This window comes from Dermochelys coriacea, chromosome 23, assembly GCF_009764565.3.
Source record: "Dermochelys coriacea isolate rDerCor1 chromosome 23, rDerCor1.pri.v4, whole genome shotgun sequence".
Lineage (NCBI taxonomy): Eukaryota > Metazoa > Chordata > Testudines > Dermochelyidae > Dermochelys > Dermochelys coriacea.
Window position 1 is genome coordinate 3606068 of NC_050090.1, and position 18375 is coordinate 3624442.

Consider the following 18375-nt stretch of genomic DNA (forward strand, 5'->3'; position numbering starts at 1 on the left):
AAATGCCGCCCCCCCCCCCCGAACTGGCACAACGTCCCAGGCTCGCCGCCTCGCTCCTGGTCTAGACAATACTGAGTCCTGCCAGGAGTGCAGGGGACTGGACTAGAGACCTCTCGAGGTCCCTTCCAGTCCTGTGTGTCTATGAATGCTGCCACTATTTTTATGCAGCTCCATAGAAGCTGGGTTCCGAGAGCTTGTTACCAGCTGCAGGCCCAGGACCGCGAAAGTTTGGCTGGGGGGCTCTTTGGAAAGCCACCCCCCCCCGCCACCACCAGCACATGCATTGACTAGGAGACCTGACGCTCCCATTCATTATGTTTAGACCAGGGCTGAATCTGTGTAATCTAGGACCCTGGAGAGCCTGGACTATTCAGCTCTGTACAAATACGATCCACCTGCACGGGTGAGCCTCAAACACGCCACTGGCCCCTTTCACATCTCCAGCAGCCTCCTACCGGTCACCCAGGGCCGGGGAGGGGAGGCTCTCAGGGTAGGTGGATGCTGCTGGCTGCATCAGGGGGTCCCCGTTATCGGGGCATTGGCTGGGAGCATTTGGAGGTTCAGGCCAGATCCTCAGGGGGTGTAAATCGCCGGTACTCAGCCAACTTGGAAGGAGGTGGTTTATGCCAGCTGTCCCTCAGGCTGAAGGTCTGTTTCCCTTTAGATCATTAGCTAGTTCCTGGTGCTTTGAGCGATGAGCTCTGCCCTGGGGTATACTCTCTGGGGCTTCCATCCCAGGGGACGTATTAAGGTTTAAATTCAGTCCAGCTGCAGGTCCCTAACTCATTTTTTGTATCTCTGTCTGTCTAGCTGGTTTGGAAGATCCAGGAATAGAACCCAGGAGTCCGGCTCCCCGGCCCCCTGACACTCTGCTGGGGGTGGGTTTTATTCCCCTCTCGAGATGGGGTGCGCTCTGTCGGGTTCCGGGATCACCCCGGGGAAAACCGTCCCGGAGTCCAAGCGGCACTCGTTGGCGGAAAGCCAAATGGCGTCGAAAGCGGGACTGGAGCATGGCAGCGACAGGCCGGGGGCAGTTCCCTTTCCGCTGGCGGACACGCAGAAGGAACGGATCCAGGAGTCCTGGCGGATCCTACACGACAATATCGCCCGGGTCGGCATCATTGTCTTTATCAGGTGAGCGAAGCTGCCGGCTCGCTGGCTGTTCAGGCACAGAGGCTGTCTGCGATCCAGACGCCCGGCCCGTGTTATCCCCACTCCCCTCCCTGGTCCCTGTCCTGGAGTCTGGCTCGCTCTGGGGTGCACGGGATATTGCTGGGGATGGACAAAGAAAATCCCCCGACTGGTTTGGTTTGTAAGCAGCCAATGGGAGTTTCTTGGCTTTAAAAAGTTCCATGTTTCTAGCAAAGCAGAGCCCAAAATGCAAGCGTGTTCAGAGCTGGCGTCTGGTCTAGCTCACGGGTGTTCAAGGGGAACCCACGGGCCCAGACCCCCAACTGATGTCAGCCAGCACCGCTCCTTTGACTCCAGTGGAACGTTGGCCCATTCACACCAGCTGGGGGATCTGACCCCAATGGTAGCTGTTTATGCCGGCTGCAGATCTGGTCTGTTGACTCCACTGGAACGCTGCTGTGTAGCCATGGGGCCGGTTTGGAGCTAGCCTTCGAGATCAGCCATTGATCTGTGAGGAGGAAGTCCAGGGAGACTGACCCCTGCACATGTCTTGGGGTCTTGCTCTTAACGGCAGATTGTTTCCTTACACCTGTGTTTATTCCTACATTTCACATTTGGGTGGTTAGAACACAGGCGCTGTCGGTTTTGATTCCTGGTTTCTTTCCCAGCTCTGGGAGGGGAGCCAGGACTCCTGGGTTCTATCCCAGCTCTGGGAAGGGAGTGGGGTCTAGTGGTTAGAGCAGGGGAGGGCTGGGAGCCAGGACTCCTGGGTTCTATTCCAGCTCTGGGAAGGGAGTGGAGTCTAGTGGTTAGAGCAGAGGAGGGCTGGGAGCCAGGACTCCTGGGTTCTATTCCAGCTCTGGGAAAGGAGTGGGGTCTAGTGGTTAGAGCAGGGGGGTTGGGTGCCAGGACTCCTGGGTCCTATTCCCAGCTTTGGGATGGGAAGGACTGGTGTCCAGTGATTACAGCAGAGGGGTCACTAGGTTCCAGGACTCCTGGGTTCTATACTTAGTTCTGGGAGGGGAGTGGGGTTGAGCATTACCCCAGGGGAGAACAGAACACCTGGATTCCATTCCCAGTTCCAACACTGACTTACCATGTGACTCTGGGCAATTCTCCCCTCTCTCTGCCTCAGTTTCCCCAGGGGTGTGGCTTGTGGTGCTGAACTCATGCAGGTCTGTAAAGCACTTTTGGATCCTTGGATAGAAGTAGCTAGCAGCAGTTTACAATTGTAATATGCTCAAGCAAATAATTGTTGGTCAGCACACTTGTGGGGCTGTCTCTGAATTAATAACCTTCACAATTACTGGGGGGCTTCTCATCCTGTGCTCTCAAAGCCCTTCCCGAAGGAAGGGTCAGTATCCTTATTGCCTTCCTAACAGAAGGGGGGAACTGAGGCACAGAGCGGGATCTGCCCAAAGTTAGTGACAGGGTTCAGAACAGAACCCAGGAGTCCTGACTCCCAGGCTCCTTGGCTCTAACCACTAGACCCCACTCTCCTCCCAGAGCAGGGAGAGAACCCAGGAGTCCTGGCTCCTAGTCCCCACCCTGCTCTGGCCACGGCCCCGATCCGCCCCTATTGGCCTTGTGGGGGCAGAGAATAGCCACAGTGCAGTGTGCTTTGGTCATACCAGATGGCTTGGCTGGGGGAGTGCTGACACCTGCTCTGGCTTAGCGCTTGTGTCTCTCTGACCTGCCGGTAGCAGGGCGCTGAGCTGGGGGGTGGGGAAGAGCAAACTGCTTTGCTCTAGTTCTTGTTGAGGTTACTTAGCACAGGGGAAGTCTGTCCCGCAGCCTGCCAGCCTCCACTCACCCACAGAGCAGTCACAGCCTGGGTGGCCAGGGGGCATGCACCCACCCCGGCCCCCGTGCCTCAGTGCCAGCCCATTAAAGTACCCCAGGCACTTTCCCCAGGAGTCAGCGAGTTGCCGCAGCGTCGCCAGCGCTAAGGTCCCCAAAATCACCAGAGTGGCTTAACCCCCCCCCCCGAGATTTGAAAGGAGAGAACAGATTCTGGGTTCTCCATCACGGCGTTCCCTAGCTTTTCGCTGCCTCCATGAGGAACGAACGTCGTTTATATTTAAAACGAGAGCCAAGGGTCTCCCGAAATCCCCTGCCTCCTGCAGCTGGGACCTCGGGAAAAAGACCCCAAATAGCGTGAGACTCCTGACGAAATCACAAGAGTTGGCAACGCTGATGTTGGCTGAATTCCCTTGGGGGCATAGAATAGCCACAACGCAGGGCCCCCCAGCCATGTCCCTGATCCACTCCCTATGGGCCCTGGGGGGCAGAGAACAGTCACAGCGCAGGGTGCTCTGGTCACAGGAGGCTGTACGCCAGCTCCACACCGGCTGGGGAAGGTCCCCGCCGTGGGGAGATTCTCAGGGGGCCGTTCGGGCTGCCAGAGAGGGACAAAGGGCTCTTGAGCGTGATGGAGAGGCAGGCCCAGAGGAGCTGGGGCAGAGAAACATGCCTCTCCCAGGCTACCTTCATCCACCAGGAAGGGCGAAGAGGCACCAGCCGGGTTTAACTTTCCCCGGGCAGGCTGATCTGTAACCCCCACCCCGTGGCTGTTTATCTGGGAACTCCAGCCCCTCGTGTGGGGAAGGCTCCTCTCCCATGGCACCGGAGCCCATCCTGTGTTCCATATGGCATCAATTACTCCAATTACCCGGCTGCAGGTCTCCTGGCTAATCCAATAGGGGAAACAGCAAATTGATTGGAAACATGGCAAGCCTGTCCGATCACATCAGCTGCCTAATGAGGGTCATTAGGGCCTGCTGGGAAACGAAGGCTCCAGTTAGAGCTGGAGCTGGATCTCAGCACCCCTTAACTTTGACCTCGTGCCCCTTTTAGATTCATTAGGGGGAGGCTGCTGTTGCTGCACTGGTGGGCCACGAAGAAGGCGATCTTCTCCTTGGTGTTACCTGGCTTGATGATGTACCAGGTGTCCAGCAGCACCCGGCCCTCCTCCCCCTGGCTGGGGCTGGGGGAGACCACATTGCACTGCGCAGCCCCCGGCCGAGATCAGAGCCCTCTCGCGCTGGGTGCTGCCCAGACCCCAGCCAAGATCAGGGCCCCGTTGCACCGGGCCCTGCCCAGACCCCAACCGAGATTTGGGCCTCATCGTGCCAGGCGCTGCCCAGACCCCAGCCGAGATCAGGGCCCCATCATGCCAGGTGCTGCCCTAAAGAGCTCACAATCTAAATACCCAAAGGTTGGGAGGGGAAACTGAGGCACGGAGATGGAAAAGGACTGGCCCCCAGTCACCCAACAGATCAGTGGCAAAGCCAGGAATAGAAGCCAGTTGCCCTGTGCCCCCGGCTAGTGCTTTATCGCGATCCCTAGTAAGACAGGATGCATCTGGCAGGCAGGATTGTAGGGGAGAGCCCTTTCCACAGCATGCACGGGGCCAGCGTTAAAGCGCAAAAGGCCTGTGTTTGCCTGACAACCGCATGGCTTATGAACCCTGACATCCCACTTCTCTGCTCTCGCCGGCCAGTGGCTCAAAGAACTCAGCAGCCGAAGGATTTCAGCCCCTTTTCTTCATGGCCTCAGGTGCATTTTTTTCCAAGTCACTGGTTCTGTGCCCTAGCTCGCCCCATCCAGCAGGATCTCAAAGGACTTTACAATAGAGCTCAGTGGCATTATCCCCATTGGACAGATGGGGACACTGAGGCACGAGGCAGGGGAAGGGTCTCCCTAGCCCCAGTCTGGTGCTCAATCCACGAGGCCACACTGATTTCTGTTCTACTCCCAGCAGGTCTCATGCCCCAGGCTTTGACATCTCGGGCCAGTCTCCTTCCATCCTTCCGCTGGGGGTTTGTTCCTCTAGCCTTCCCTGGCCTTCTCCCCCTATAGGGCTGCATTCCCAGGCTAACCGTGCTTGGTCCTAGCTACTGCCCGAACTGAGGCAGACCTGGCTCTGCGATGCTCACCTTCCCCCAAGCGCCCCTCCTCCCCTCCACCTGGAGAGGTGGGCTGAGGCTGGCACAGGACGCAGCTGGCTCCCCCGCTTAAAGGGCCAGGCCCCCCCGGGGTGGGATTCTGAAGTGTGACGAAGCAGGAGCCCTGACATGACAACCGCCTTCTGCTCCGTCTTAGCAACCGGATTCTGCATCAACGCAGCAGCCCCACCCCACCCACCCCATACCGCCAGCCCCATTGCATCGCCAGCAATAAACCACAGCGCAATCAGCTGTGCAGAAAGGGCACCACCCAGGGGATCACCCACTTCTGTGGCACCCCCAGGTGCTAGGGCTCCAACTAACTTTCCTTCCCAGCGGGCAGCCCCGCGGATCCCGGTGGAAGCTGGGGGGGTGGAGTGGGGGGTTATTTAATCCGTGCGGCTTTTCCTCCTCTCCTTCGTTGGGCTGCTTTGCATAAAGGTTCAAAATTAACCAGCACCAAGGCCTCCCCCGCCCCCACCCTAGTCAGGCTCAGCTGCCCTCACAAATAAACTAAAGTATAGGCCGTTGATCCACCAGCTGGTGCGTCAGGGCTGTACTGCCCACTGCTGGACTGAATCGGTCAAACTATGTGTCATAAACCCCTCTACTGCTCCGAGTCAGTGAGGATTTTCCACTTCTGGGCTTGTGGAGCATGCAGAGCTGAGTTCTATAGCCCAGCACCTCTCTGCCGTTTTAGGGACTTGCTACGTCTCGCAGAGGCCAAGAAGTTAGCCCCAGGCGAAGAATTGCCCGTGATTCCCTTTCACTGACCTTGTTCAGAACATAATCACAGACCATTAGACTGGGCATGGCATAGGGGGCCTTAAATCCAGGCATCTCAAAGCACTTTACAAACAGTGGAAGGAAATCTCACAGACCCCAGGACGTGACCACTAGCCTGCTTTTACTGATGTGGAAACTGAGGCACAGATTGGTGAAAGAGCTTGCCCACAGTCACACAGCGAGCCTAGGGCACAGCTGGGGAGAGGACCCAGGAGTCCTGACACTCACAGGGAGTCCAGGCCACAGCTGGGGATGGGACCCAGGAGTCCTGATGCTCAGTGAATGAGTCTGGGGCACAGCTGGGGCCTGGACCCAGGAGCCCTGATGCTTACAGGGAGTCCGGGCCACAGCTGGGGAGGGGACCCAGGAGTCTGGTCCTCTACACTAGATGACGGTTCCATGCACAGCAAATCCACTTCCAAACATCAGAAACCCGATCTGAACCTTTTCCTCAAATTTTCAGAAAGCTGTTTTTATTTATTGGATTTTTGGAGGGTTACAAAAGTTTGATTATTGATTTATGCACTGCAATGGGCCATGGTGGCTGCCAGGGGAGAGTGCCCCTTACCAAGCCTCCCACCTTGCTCCCTGCAGCACAGTGCCCCCTGGCACCACACTGGGGCAGTGGGGTCAGCACCAACTGTGTGGGGAGACTGCCCCCTACTGAGCCCCCTCAGCCCCCTGCTTCTCACAGCACAGCGCCCCCTAACATCAAGCATCAGTTCTTCTGAGGTCCTAAAGGAAGTGGGAGGAAGGCAGACTGCTTGAAAGTCCCCAGGGAAAGATAAAAGGGGTAAGATAAAATTAGGGGTGGTGTCATGGTTGGGGTCCACTACAGACCACCAAATCAGGAAGAGATGGCGGATGAGACATTCTAATAACAGAAATATCCAAAAGACAAGACCTGGTCATAATGGGAGACTTAATTACCCAGGCATCTGTTGGAAAATAAATATGGCCAAACCCAACATTTCCAATCTGTTCTTGGGGCCCTGATCTCGGTCACTGGAAGGAGCCGCTTTTCGACCTGAGTCTGACAAGCAGGGAGGAATTGGTAGCGAATCTGAAGGTGGAAGGTGATTTGGGTGAAAGTGATCATGAAATGAGAGATTTCCTGATTCGAAGGAAAGGAAGAAGTGGAAGAAGCAGAATGGACTTTGAAAAAGCAGGTTTCAGAGGGGTAGCCGTGTTAGTCTGTATCAGCAAAAACAACGTGGAGTCCTTGTGGCACCTTAGAGACTAACTCATTTATTTGGGCATAAGCTTTCATGGGCTACAACCCACTTCATCAGATGCATGGCCTACTGTATTTTTCACTCCATGCATCTGATGAAGTGAGTTATAGCCCACAAAAGCTTATGCCCAAATAAATGTGTTAGTCTTGAAGATGCCACAAGGACTCCTCGTTATTTTTGAAAAAGCAGACTTTAACAAACGCAGAGAGCGAGTAGGTAATGTCCCGCAGGGAGAACATTAAGGGACAAAGGAATTCCAGTGAGCTGGCAGTCTCTCAAGGAAACAATATTAAAGGCATAACTGTCAACCATCCTGATGGGAAGGAAAGATAAGAATAAGGAGAGGCCAATATGGCTCTTTGATGTCCTGAAAATCAAAGAGGAAGCCTAGAAAAAGTGGACACATGGATGAATTCATTGCTAAGGAGGAGAACAGCAGAATAGGGACAAACGTGCAGGGAACAAATCGGAAAGGCAACGAAATGAGTTAAACCTTTCAAGGGACACGAAAGGCCATAAGAAGAGGTTGTTTAAATACATTAAGAGGAAGAAGAAGGCAAGTGTAGGTCCCCTACTTAGCAGGGAAGGCGGCTGAGGTGTTTAATGCTTATTTTGCTTCAGTCTTCACTAATGGTGGCCAGATACTCTACATGATTAATATCACCAACAAGGGGAAGGAACACAAGCCACACTAGGGAAAGAACTGGTTAAGGACTATTTAAAGAAGTTGGATGTATTCAAGTCCCGGATGAAATTCACCAGAGGGGATTTAAGGGACTATCTGAAGCAATCTCAGAACTATTAGTGATTATCTTTGAGAACTTCTGGTGGACGGGAGAAATCCCAGAGGACTGGAGAAGGGCAAACAGAGTACTAACAAAGGGGTCCAAATAGGACCAGGGGAATTACAGACCAACCAGCCTAACGCTGATACCCAGAAAGATACTGGAGCAAATTATTAAAAAATCAATTCATAAGCACCTAGAGGATAATGGGGTGATAAAGAATAGCCATCATGGCTTTGTCAAGATCAAATCATCCTAAAACAACCTAATTTCCTTCTTTGACTGGGCTGCTGGCCAGGTGGATGAGGGGGAAGTGGTAGACGGGATATAGCTTGATTTGACTAAGGCTTTTGACACAGTCCCACATGATCGTGTCATAAGCAAATTAGGGAAATGTGGCCTAGATGAAATCACTATATGGTGGTCACACAACTGATTGAAAGGCCAGACTCAAAGAGGAGTTATCAATGGTTCACTGTCAGATTAGGAGGGCATATGTAGTGGGGTCCTGCAGGGGTCAGTCCTGGGCCTGGTACCGGTCAATGTTTTCCTCAATGACTTGGATAATGGAGTGGAGAGTGCACTTATAAAATCTGTGGATGCAACTGAGCTGGGAGGGGTTGTTAGCATTGTGGAGGGCAGGATTAGAGTTCAAAATGACCAGGACAAATTGGAGAATTGGTCTGAAATGAACACGATGAAATTCAATAAAGACAAGTGCAAAGTACGTCACTTAGGGAGGAAAAATCAAATGCAAAATGGGGAACAACTGGCTAGGGGGTTGTACTGCCGAAAAGGGTCTGGTCGTTCGAGTAGATCACAAACTGAATATGAGTCAACAATGTGATGCAGTTGCAAAAAAGGCTAGTAACATTCCAGGTGTGTTAACAGGAGTGTCATACATAAAACACGGGAGGTAATTGTCCTGCTGTAGTCGGCACTGGGAAGGCCTCAGCTGGAGGACGGTGTCCAGTTCTGGGCGCCGCGCTTTAGGAGAGATGTGGGCAAATTGGAGAGAGCCCAGAGGAGAGCAACAAAAACGATCCAAGGTTTAGCAAACCTGCCCTAGAAGGAGAGGTTAAAAAAAGTGGGTAGGTTTAGTCTGGGGGAAAAGCAGACTGAAGGGGGACCTGAGAACAGTCATCTGATATGTTATGGGTGTTATAAAGAGGACGAGGATCAGCTGTTCTCCATGTCCGCTGGAGGCAGGACAAGAAGCAATGGGTGTAATCCACAGCAAGGGACATTTAGGTGAGATATTAGGAGCAACTTTCTAACTCTCTGGGGAGTGAAGCTCCGGAGCAGGCTCCCAAGGGAGTTTGTGGGATCCCCGTCACTGTAGCTTTTTCAGAACTGGACTGACAAATCCCGGTTGGGGCTGGTCTAGGTTTACTTGGTCCAGCCCCAGCACAGGGTGCTGGACCTGACGACCTCTGGAGGTCCCTTCCCACTGGACATTTCTTTGATACTGATCAGCCCAGACCCTGCTTAGCCTGCAAAAGCCAACAAGCCTCACAGCCTGTGGCACCAGTGGCTGGAATTTGCTGCTACCTTTCACTGGGCACAAGTGCCGCTGAATCTGGTTTCCTCCCCCTCCGTGCCGCATGGGGCGAGGTGCTGACAGATGGCGCTCCCTAGAGCTTCCCTGTGCAGAACAATCACTCTCCCAAGAACACTATATTTAGCACGGATGCTTGCAGAGCATCCACCCAAGCTGTTCGTTCAGAGCGTTAGCCCAGCTGTACGTTTGTTTCTGTTGGGCTCGGCAAAGACAGGAGACTTCTTATCCAGTCTGTCTACGTTAGGGTTAGTGGATTATGGTAACACCCACAGGCTGCATCTGAGATCAGGGCCCAGTCGCGCCAGGCACTGCCCAGACACACAGGGACCGAGATTGGGGCCCCGTCATGCCAGGCGCTGCCTAGACACACACTGACTGAGATTGGGACCCCATTGCGCCGGGCGCTGCCCAGACACACAGTGACCCAGATCAGGGCCCCATCGTGCCAGGTGCTGCACACACACACACACTAACTGAGGTCTGGGCACTGCCTGGCACAGTGGGGCCCCAGCCTTGCTTGGCACCTCTTGACATGACAGTAATATGGGTGATGAATGATAAAAGGGAATTCCAGAATCTCACCAAACCCTGTGAAAAGGTGTGTGGTCTGAACCTCTAGAACTGGCCCAGGAGCCAGGACTCCGGGGTTCCACTCCTGGCTCTGGGCGGGGAGTGGAGTCTAGTGGTTACAGCGGGGGGGGGCTGGGAGCCAGGACTCCTGGGTTCCACTCCTGGCTCTGTGGGGGGGAAGTGGGGTCTAGTGGTTGGGGGGGGCAGGGAGCCAGGACTCCTGGGTTCCACTCCTGGAAGGGGAGGGCTGCTCTGCCAGTTACAGAGGGGCACTGAGTCAGGATTCCTGAGTTCTCTCCTGGTCCTTACCGACGTCAAGTCACTTCCCATGTTGCGGTCTGCGCAGGCAGGTGGGCGGCTCCCACCTTTGCAATGTGCTGTGGGGCGGGGAGGGGCAGTACATGCGGCAGAGTGTTATTTTGGCACCACCGCTAGGAGTCGCGCCCGTGCACTTCGCCCAGCTGCCCTGTGGTACAAAAAGACCCAGTTAAACGGCTAGCGCCCGCGCCCAATCCCCCTAAATCTGCCTCCCCTCCCCTGCTCAGGTTATTCGAGACCCACCCCGAGTGCAAAGACGTCTTCTTCCTCTTCCGGGACATCGACGACCTGCAGCAGCTCAAGATGAACAAGGAGCTGCGAGCCCATGGCCTGAGGTGGGTCCCTGGGGGGGTGCCATGGAACCCGCTCCCGCACCAGGCCCGAGCTCCTGGGTCCGTGAGGGCGCGGCCCTTGAGTCACAAGGCTAATGCAAGTGGCTGAGTGACAGGAATCAGGACTCCTGGGTTCTATTCCAGGATCGCCGAGGGGAGGAAAGTGGGATCTAGTGGTTAGAGCAGGAGAGAGGCTGGGAACCAGGACTCCTGGGTTTGTTCCTCGATCTGGGTGGGGGAGAAGCATCTCACCTCCCCATGCGGGCTAACGTGGGAAGGGGAACTGCTCCCCAAAACGAGGGTGGGCTCTCTCACCAGACCCGGCTTTGAAAGGTAAAGTAATCAAGCTATGGAAATGGGAGTGGTCCGAGACGGGGAGGGTCAGGGCTGGAGTAAGTCCCATAAGGAGTACCCAACCATGGTATGGGGTGGTGGGCATGGGAAGAAGGTTGGAGAGGAGCCAGGGGGAGCTTTGGGGGGCTGGGAACAGAACTGTGGAGGGCTGGGGGAAGATTGGGGGGGCTGGGAGGGGGAGCTGGTTAGTCAGTTAATTTGCTAGACCGATATTATTATTGTCTGAAGAACAAGGCCCTGCATCTGCAAACCAGCCCTTGTTAGCCTGTGGAACTCCCTGCCAAAGAACGAGCTGGGTTGATTCTGGGGAAGCTAGACCTGTGCCAGGGGCTTGCTTTACAGAGGTGCTGAGCACCCACAACTCACTGTGCAGCCAGTGGGACCTGCCAAGGCTTGGGGCCTCTGGACATGAGGCCTGAGGGTTCTCCATGTTCATGCACCAAGGCATTGGTGCTGGAGGGGGTCAGGAAGGAATTTCTCCCGGTGCAAGATGGGCTCCCACCTGAAGCAGCCAGCTTTGGCAGGCTAGAAGGTTGGATGCTGGCAGCGTATGGAACATCTCCTGCCTACCGCTCTGCCCCCTAGGAAGCAGGGACTAGCCACAGTGCCGTGCCATGCAGCCACACCCCCCGATCCAATGCTTGATTCTCCCCCACCCCAGGGTGATGTCCTTCATCGAGAAAAGCGTGGCCCGGCTAGACCAAGAGGACAAGTTGGAACAGCTGGCCTTTGAGCTTGGCAGGAGTCACTATAGATACAACGCCCCTCCCAAGTACTATGAGGTGAGCGGCCCAGGGACCCGGCTGCAGGGGAGGGGGTGGACCTCCCCATTCTGCGGGGGTCGGGGAGCTCCTGTGGGATCTGCTAACCACCGTGGGTGTTTGGAACCAGGGTCTGTGCAGGAGGGTATCCCAGAGTGCATTGCACCATGGTGGCAGGCTGGGAGCGATTTTTCCCAGCACATTCCCGTACAAAGCAATTATCCCAGCATGCTCTGGTACACACTGCGTTTTTCCCAGCATGCATGAGTAGAAATATCTTTTTTCCCAGCATGCACTTGTGCAAAGTTTGTTTCCCCCAGCATGCTGCAGTATGAATAGCTTTTCCCACAATTCACGAGGATGAACTGCTTTTCCCAGCATACTCCAGTACAAACCACTTTCCCCCCACAGTTCACCAGTTCGAACCGATTTCCCCAGCATGCACTGGTACCCACTGCTTTTTTCCCCAGCATGCAAACTGCTTTTTTCCCCGCCACCATGCTCCAGTACAAATGGCGTTTCCCACCGTTCACCAGGACGAACCAATTTTCCCAATCCCAATATACCCTGGTGCGAACTGATTTCCCCACAACTCACCGGTGCAAACTGCTTTTCCCGGCACATCCCAGTATGAACTGCTTCCCTCTTCTCACCCCCCCCAATTCGCCAGTATGGACTGCTTTCCCCTGCATGCACGGCTACAAACACAGCTGTGCAGCGCAATCGGTCCACCGGCTGGCTGGGGCAGGAGAGATCTGTGTGGTCGGCGGCGCCCAGCCACATCCGGACCGGTCTGTATTTGCCACAGGTCCATCTGTAGCCCGGGCAGGGAAGGGCTGGGGCTGGCGCCTCCCTCTGACCCTGCCTCGGCTCTCTGTTTCCAGTACGTGGGCATCCAGTTCATCAGCACGGTGCAGCCCATCCTCAAGGAGCGCTGGACGCCGGAAGTGGAGGAGGCCTGGCAGGTAGGGAGCAGCTCCGCAGTTGGCCCTCTTCTGTGCTGCCGCTGGCAGAGCTCCCGTCCACGCCTGGGTGGGCTGGACCCCTTCATCCTGCCCCGAGCCCTTTCTGTGGGGCTCCCGCCGTCAGCTGCAACCAGAGGGGAGCTAGACGAGGCCTCTTTGGGGTTTATGGGGGGGGCTTGGCCCTCCTGGTTGGCCTAGTAATGGGTTTGGAGCCTGGTTCTCAGCAACACTCAGGCTCTTCTGGCTGCATCCAGGGGCCTTGATGTGGATTGAAATAGTCCACCCTGTACAGGCCTCCCCAGGGCCCACGAGGGGCGATCAGGGGCATGGCTGGAGTGACCTGCGCTGTGGCTATTCGCTGCCCCCCAGGGCCCAGGGGGGACTGAGCGTGACTTAGAGTAGCCCTCAAGCTGCTCTAACTGGGGACTGGGCTAGGCCCTGCAGGGTGTATTAAGGGAATGCAAAGGGGGCGAGGTTCAGCCCCCTCACGTGTACGTTTTATGATACAGATCACGCAGACAGACTGTCTTGCTCAGCCCCTGCAGCCTTAGGCTGGAGCATGCTCAGTTACTCTGTCTGGGGCTGGAGCATGCTCAGTGTGGACGGAATCTTTGGAGAATTTAGTTGCCAAACTCTAACCGGTCTCTACTGAGCATGTGCGAACTGAGATTTCCCCCCCGCCAAAGGCTTCTAACTTAGCCAGATTTGAGTGGGATGTCACAGGGAGGTCAAAAGGCACCTCCCTGGCCCCAAGGTGACTATGCCTGAGCCAGCCGCCCTGCCAAGCCTGTTTCACTCCTTGTGCGTTCTCTCTCCCTTCCCCTGGCAGAGTCTGTTCAAGTACCTGATGGCCGCGATGAAACAGGGGTACTATGAGGAAGAGGAGAAATCGGGCAGCATCCAATCCCTGGCCTTGAGGAAACCCGGGACTGGATCCATCCTGAACAGCATATAGGACCGAGAGCGGGCGGTGCAGCGGTTGGCTTGGCTTGCTGTGATATTCCCATAGGATCTCTCCTTCCCCGCTGTGCACAAGGAACTGCCCTTGCTTGTGACTTTCACTGGCTGTGATTCCAACTGACCAGAGCGCAGAGGCTGGATTTTTGCTGCTGGTCAGAGGCCCCATCTGTGTATCTGGGGTCCCCATGGGGGTCGCTGCAGCAGGTAGAGGCAGTAAACTATCGCTGAACCCCTGCTACTTTGGGCATAGGCAGTTTTGGGTGAGCTTCCCGGAAGGGGAAAGAGGGTGAGAACAGGAGTGGGCTTTAGAAACCGGCGTGAGGGCCTTGATTTCAATATATGGACTGTTATCCGCCCGGCCCATCTAGCAGCAGCGGGGAAGGGGTTAAACATCCCGCGAGTGTGCAGCGCGGCAGTGTTAAAGGTGACTCACGAAGGGAAATGAAATTGGGGTGTGGGCCCTCCCCTCGTTCTGCTTCTTTCCAATGGATCAAGACACCCAGAGAAATTAAACTTGGTCCGCCCCAGCCTTCTTGCAAGCTGGTAACAGTCGGCTACCGCTGCCAGCTCTGGGAACGAGTCTGTTAGCTTGAGTGATGGAGGCCCGTGCTAGGCATAAGACCAGTGCGACGAGGCAGAGACAGCTGTACAAGGGGAGTACAAGGAAACAATGAGACAATCTGGTCAGGTTCAAACCCGGTTGATGGCCCTGTGCTGGGTGCCGGTATAAAACTGGCCTGGACCTCAGGGACAGGGGGCAATAGAACAGAAGTAGACTTACCCTGTGGTTAAAGCACTGGTGGGGGATACAGGAGATCAAGGGTCACTCCCCACCTCCGCTACAGCTTCTCTGTGTGACCTTTGGCAAGTTACGACATCTTTCTAGGCCTGGGTCCCCCTCAGTCTGTACAATAACTGTGCCTTTGTCCGGTTAGACTGGAAGCTGTCTGGAGCAGGGGCAGTCTCCCAGGGGGCCCTGATCTCAGTTGGCAGTGGCAATAAGCAACTTTTTACAGGAGAAACGTTGACCTGACAACCTACCCTGCAGGACTCGATGGAGAACAAGCCCTGGCGCTGGTCTAGGCACAAAAATGGCACCAATTTAACTAAACCCCCCGTCCCCAAAATTCAAAGCCAACTTAGTTAAATGAGTGCAAACGCACCTCAATGATTATTTATTATTTATATTATGGAAGCCCCTAGGAGCCCTAGCCATGGACCAGGCCCCCACTGTGCCAGGCGCTGTACATTTTTATTGCTATTGCATGTATTACGGTCGCGCCTTGGAGACCCAGTTAATTGGGTTCCCTGGAGTATTATGGGCTTACCCTCCCTTTTTCGCCGTCATCCCTCCAACTCTCTTACAATGCCATTAAATAAAGCAGCAACTTCCGCATTTGCGGGCAGACGTTTGATTTCTGCCCCTGCTGTCTCAGAGCAACTCTTGTCAGTTTCTCACAGCAGCATCCACGGCTGGTGCTAATTCTGCTTTGGGCCAGGTTCTGCTCTTCTGCCAGCGATCATCCTTGATTAACGCCACCCCCGCCACGTCTGTCCTGGCCTCTAGGCCACCGCCAAGCAAGCAATATTCAGCTGATGCTTTTTGCTTGGCCTCGGCCACGTGGCCACGTCTCCCCTCATCCTGCGATGAAACCTGGAACTTTCTGCAGTTTCAGTGCCTTGTGCGCCCGCCTTCTCAACGTTTCCCTCCTGCTTTCTGAGCTGATGACAAACTCCTGGAGGTTTGATTGCTGGGAAAACGCCTTCTCTGCCCAAATCTCATTTGCAAGGCAATAGCAGATGGAATGGTTGGTGCTAATCCTTGTTTTCTGCAGGAAGCGCCTCGATTTCCCCCTCAGGCGCTCTCCTTGCGGTTTGCCTCATCCTGGTTTTGCAAGTTGCGAGGGAAAATATGTCCACTCAGGGGTCTGAAGGCTGGGAACGAGCTGCGTCACTTCACTGCATCACAACAGTGTGTGCACGCTGGCCGAGTGGCTGGAAACTCCCTTGGATTCTCGCCAAGGTCTTACAGGGAGGTTGCGGGGGAGCGGGAAAATGGATGCGGGATTCCCATATCCTAGGGTCATGCCTTAACCTAACCTCTAGGAGGTGCTGGAAGGAAGGCGGGGGGGGGGGAGAAGGGTAGAGCATGGCTCCAGCCCATAATACGCTGGGCAACCTAGTTAACTCTATCACGACCGCTTTGCTACAGTGTAAGCACATTTATACTGAAGTAGCTGGGTCCACGCTGGTCTGCTTGAATTGGCTCGGGGTAGCTAAAGCAGGCCGCCTTTCTCTACAGACCAGGCCTGAGACACACGGAAGGGGGCACAGATCCAGTCGTGTCTATTCCTGGGCAGGTCGCCTTTCAACGCTCCCTCTGGTCTGCACAGGGCCTTTTTTTTTGCTGCTCTCTTGCGGACCTGGTTCTCCATGGCACCCAAACAGCTGCTTTCTCAACAGCCATCGCAGGGATCACAAAGCAAGTTGAGGGTTGAAGCATTCAGCGTGTCGGGACACTCCGTGCTGAGCTCCCAAATCTTCCAAAAGGGGCTGCTGATTTTGAATGACTGGGTGCACAGCCCAGGACTCCTGGGTTCTATTCCCAGCTCTGGGAGGGAGCGTGATGCAGTGGTTAGAGCCGGGGGACTGGGTGTCAGGACTCCTGGGTTCTAGTCCCAGCTCTGGGAGGGAGCGTGATGCAGTGGCTAGAGCCGGGGGACTGGGTGTCAGGACTCCTGGGTTCTATTCCCAGCTCTGAGAGGGAGCGTGATGCAGTGGTTAGAGCCGGGGGACTGGGTGTCAGGACTCCTGGGTTCTATTCCCAGCTCTGGGAGGGAGCGTGATGCAGTGGTTAGAGCCGGGGGACTGGGTGTCAGGACTCCTGGGTTCTAGTCCCAGCTCTGGGAGGGAGCGTGATGCAGTGGCTAGAGCCGGGGGACTGGGTGTCAGGACTCCTGGGTTCTATTCCCAGTTCTGGGAGGGAGCGTGATGCAGTGGCTAGAGCCGGGGGACTGGGTGTCAGGACTCCTGGGTTCTATTCCCAGCTCTGAGAGGGAGCGTGATGCAGTGGTTAGAGCCGGGGGACTGGGTGTCAGGACTCCTGGGTTCTATTCCCAGCTCTGGGAGGGAGTGTGATGCAGTGGTTAGAGCCGGGGGACTGGGTGTCAGGACTCCTGGGTTCTATTCCCATTTCTGGGAGGGAGTGTGACGCAGTGGTTAGAGCTGGGGACTCTGCAGGGTGGGGCTCCTGGGGTCCTATTTATGGCTCTGGGAGAGGAGTGGTGCCTAGTAGTTAAGGGAGGGGGGAATGGGTGTCAGATTTCCTGGGTTCTGTTCCTGGCTCTGGGAAGAAGGAAGTAATCTAGTGGTTAAAGCAGGGGAATTTATAGATTCCAAGGCCAAAAGGGCCCATTGTGGTCATCTAGTCTGACCTTTATAATACAGGGCAGAGAATGGCCCCAAAAAGCTTCCCAGAGCAGAGCAAAACATCCCAGCTTGATTTTAAACGTGGTCGTGACGGAGAATCCACCAGGCTCCAGTGGGTAATTACTCTCACCGCTAACACTGGGCAGCCTGGACTCCTGGGTCCCATGCTAGGTTGGTTAAAGCCAAGGGGAGCTGAGAATGCTCAAGGCTTCTGAAAATCTAGCCCAGGTTGGGCACCCAAAATGAGTGGCCAGGTTTACTAAACTGTCGGGTGGATTCTAGGCGCCTAATCCCCTGTGTTAGCCCTGTGACTGTTGTCCTGATGATCCGGGGCTTCTTCCTATACATACCCCTCAGCTGCGTAGCGCTGCCTATGGTGACATGACACCGTTAAATAAACCCACAGTGCAGATCTTGGTGCACGGATAATTTTTTGCTTTGAAATGAAGGTCGTTTTAAAAACAAACAGACCCAATACACTCTTAAAACCAGGCTGATAGCAGGGGACTGGGGCACTGCCTGCAACCTGGCCTCCCTGGTGCGGGGAGCTGGCTGGCTTGGGGGCGTTAGGGAATGGGGCACTGGTTCCAACCTGGCCCCAAGGGCAAGGGGGACTGGCTGGCTCAGAGGGGTTGAGGAATGGGGCATGGGGCTTTACCCCATTTAGGTACCCTTTAGGGGGTACTGGCTCCGGCCTGGCTGGCTTGGGGAGTGGGACATGGGGCCTTGCACCTCGAACCCAGCTCCAGTGGGGCAGCGACCAAGAACGTGGTAGCTGCTCAACGCCCCGTGGCGTGGCTCCTGCCGAAAGAGGCATCTCTGCAAACCGCCACTGCCCTGGGACTGGATGCCCCGTGGCCTTGAAAGCGGCATGGTCCCCCCAGGATGGAGGGAGGAGGTGTCATGGGAAGGGGGGATCATATTGCAGCTCTTCTGATACCTACCATGTGGCTCTCTGCCCCCCTCTAGTGACCACTCTGCCGTACCCTTCAGGTTGCTGGCAGTGCCTCTGGCTGTACCTGCCTGGAGGTCAAAGGTTCAATCCCCAGTGCTGGGAATTCACCCCCCATTCCCCCCCAGCCCATTGGGTTGCATGGGGATAAGCAGACATCCAACTACCACCCTCAATGACCATCAGTTGGCAAAACTGTGATTCCCCCTTGGTTTGTTCTACAGCATGGGGAAAGTGCCCTCTGGGTGGTAGCTGGGCGAGGGGGGTGAAAGGCACCTGCTCCTGGGTT

At 55.4% G+C, this 18375-nt stretch overlaps 1 protein-coding gene across 2 annotated transcripts; it reads left to right on the forward strand.

Annotated features, from left to right (window-relative positions):
* Nucleotides 1-387: 387 nt before the first annotated feature.
* Nucleotides 388-16899, forward strand: LOC119847322 (cytoglobin-1-like). 2 transcript variants are annotated; one of them, XM_038382002.2, is made up of 6 exons: nucleotides 388-490; nucleotides 811-1134; nucleotides 10561-10668; nucleotides 11681-11801; nucleotides 12665-12745; nucleotides 13575-16899. In XM_038382002.2, exons 2-6 carry the CDS (start codon nucleotides 902-904, stop codon nucleotides 13698-13700), a joined length of 669 nt encoding a protein of 222 aa, XP_038237930.1. In that variant the 5' UTR covers nucleotides 388-490; nucleotides 811-901; the 3' UTR covers nucleotides 13701-16899. The 2 variants fall into 2 exon arrangements, with proteins under 2 accessions (XP_038237930.1, XP_043357577.1); XM_043501642.1 differs by having other exon boundaries at nucleotides 433-1134.
* The last annotated feature ends 1476 nt before the right edge of the window (nucleotides 16900-18375 follow it).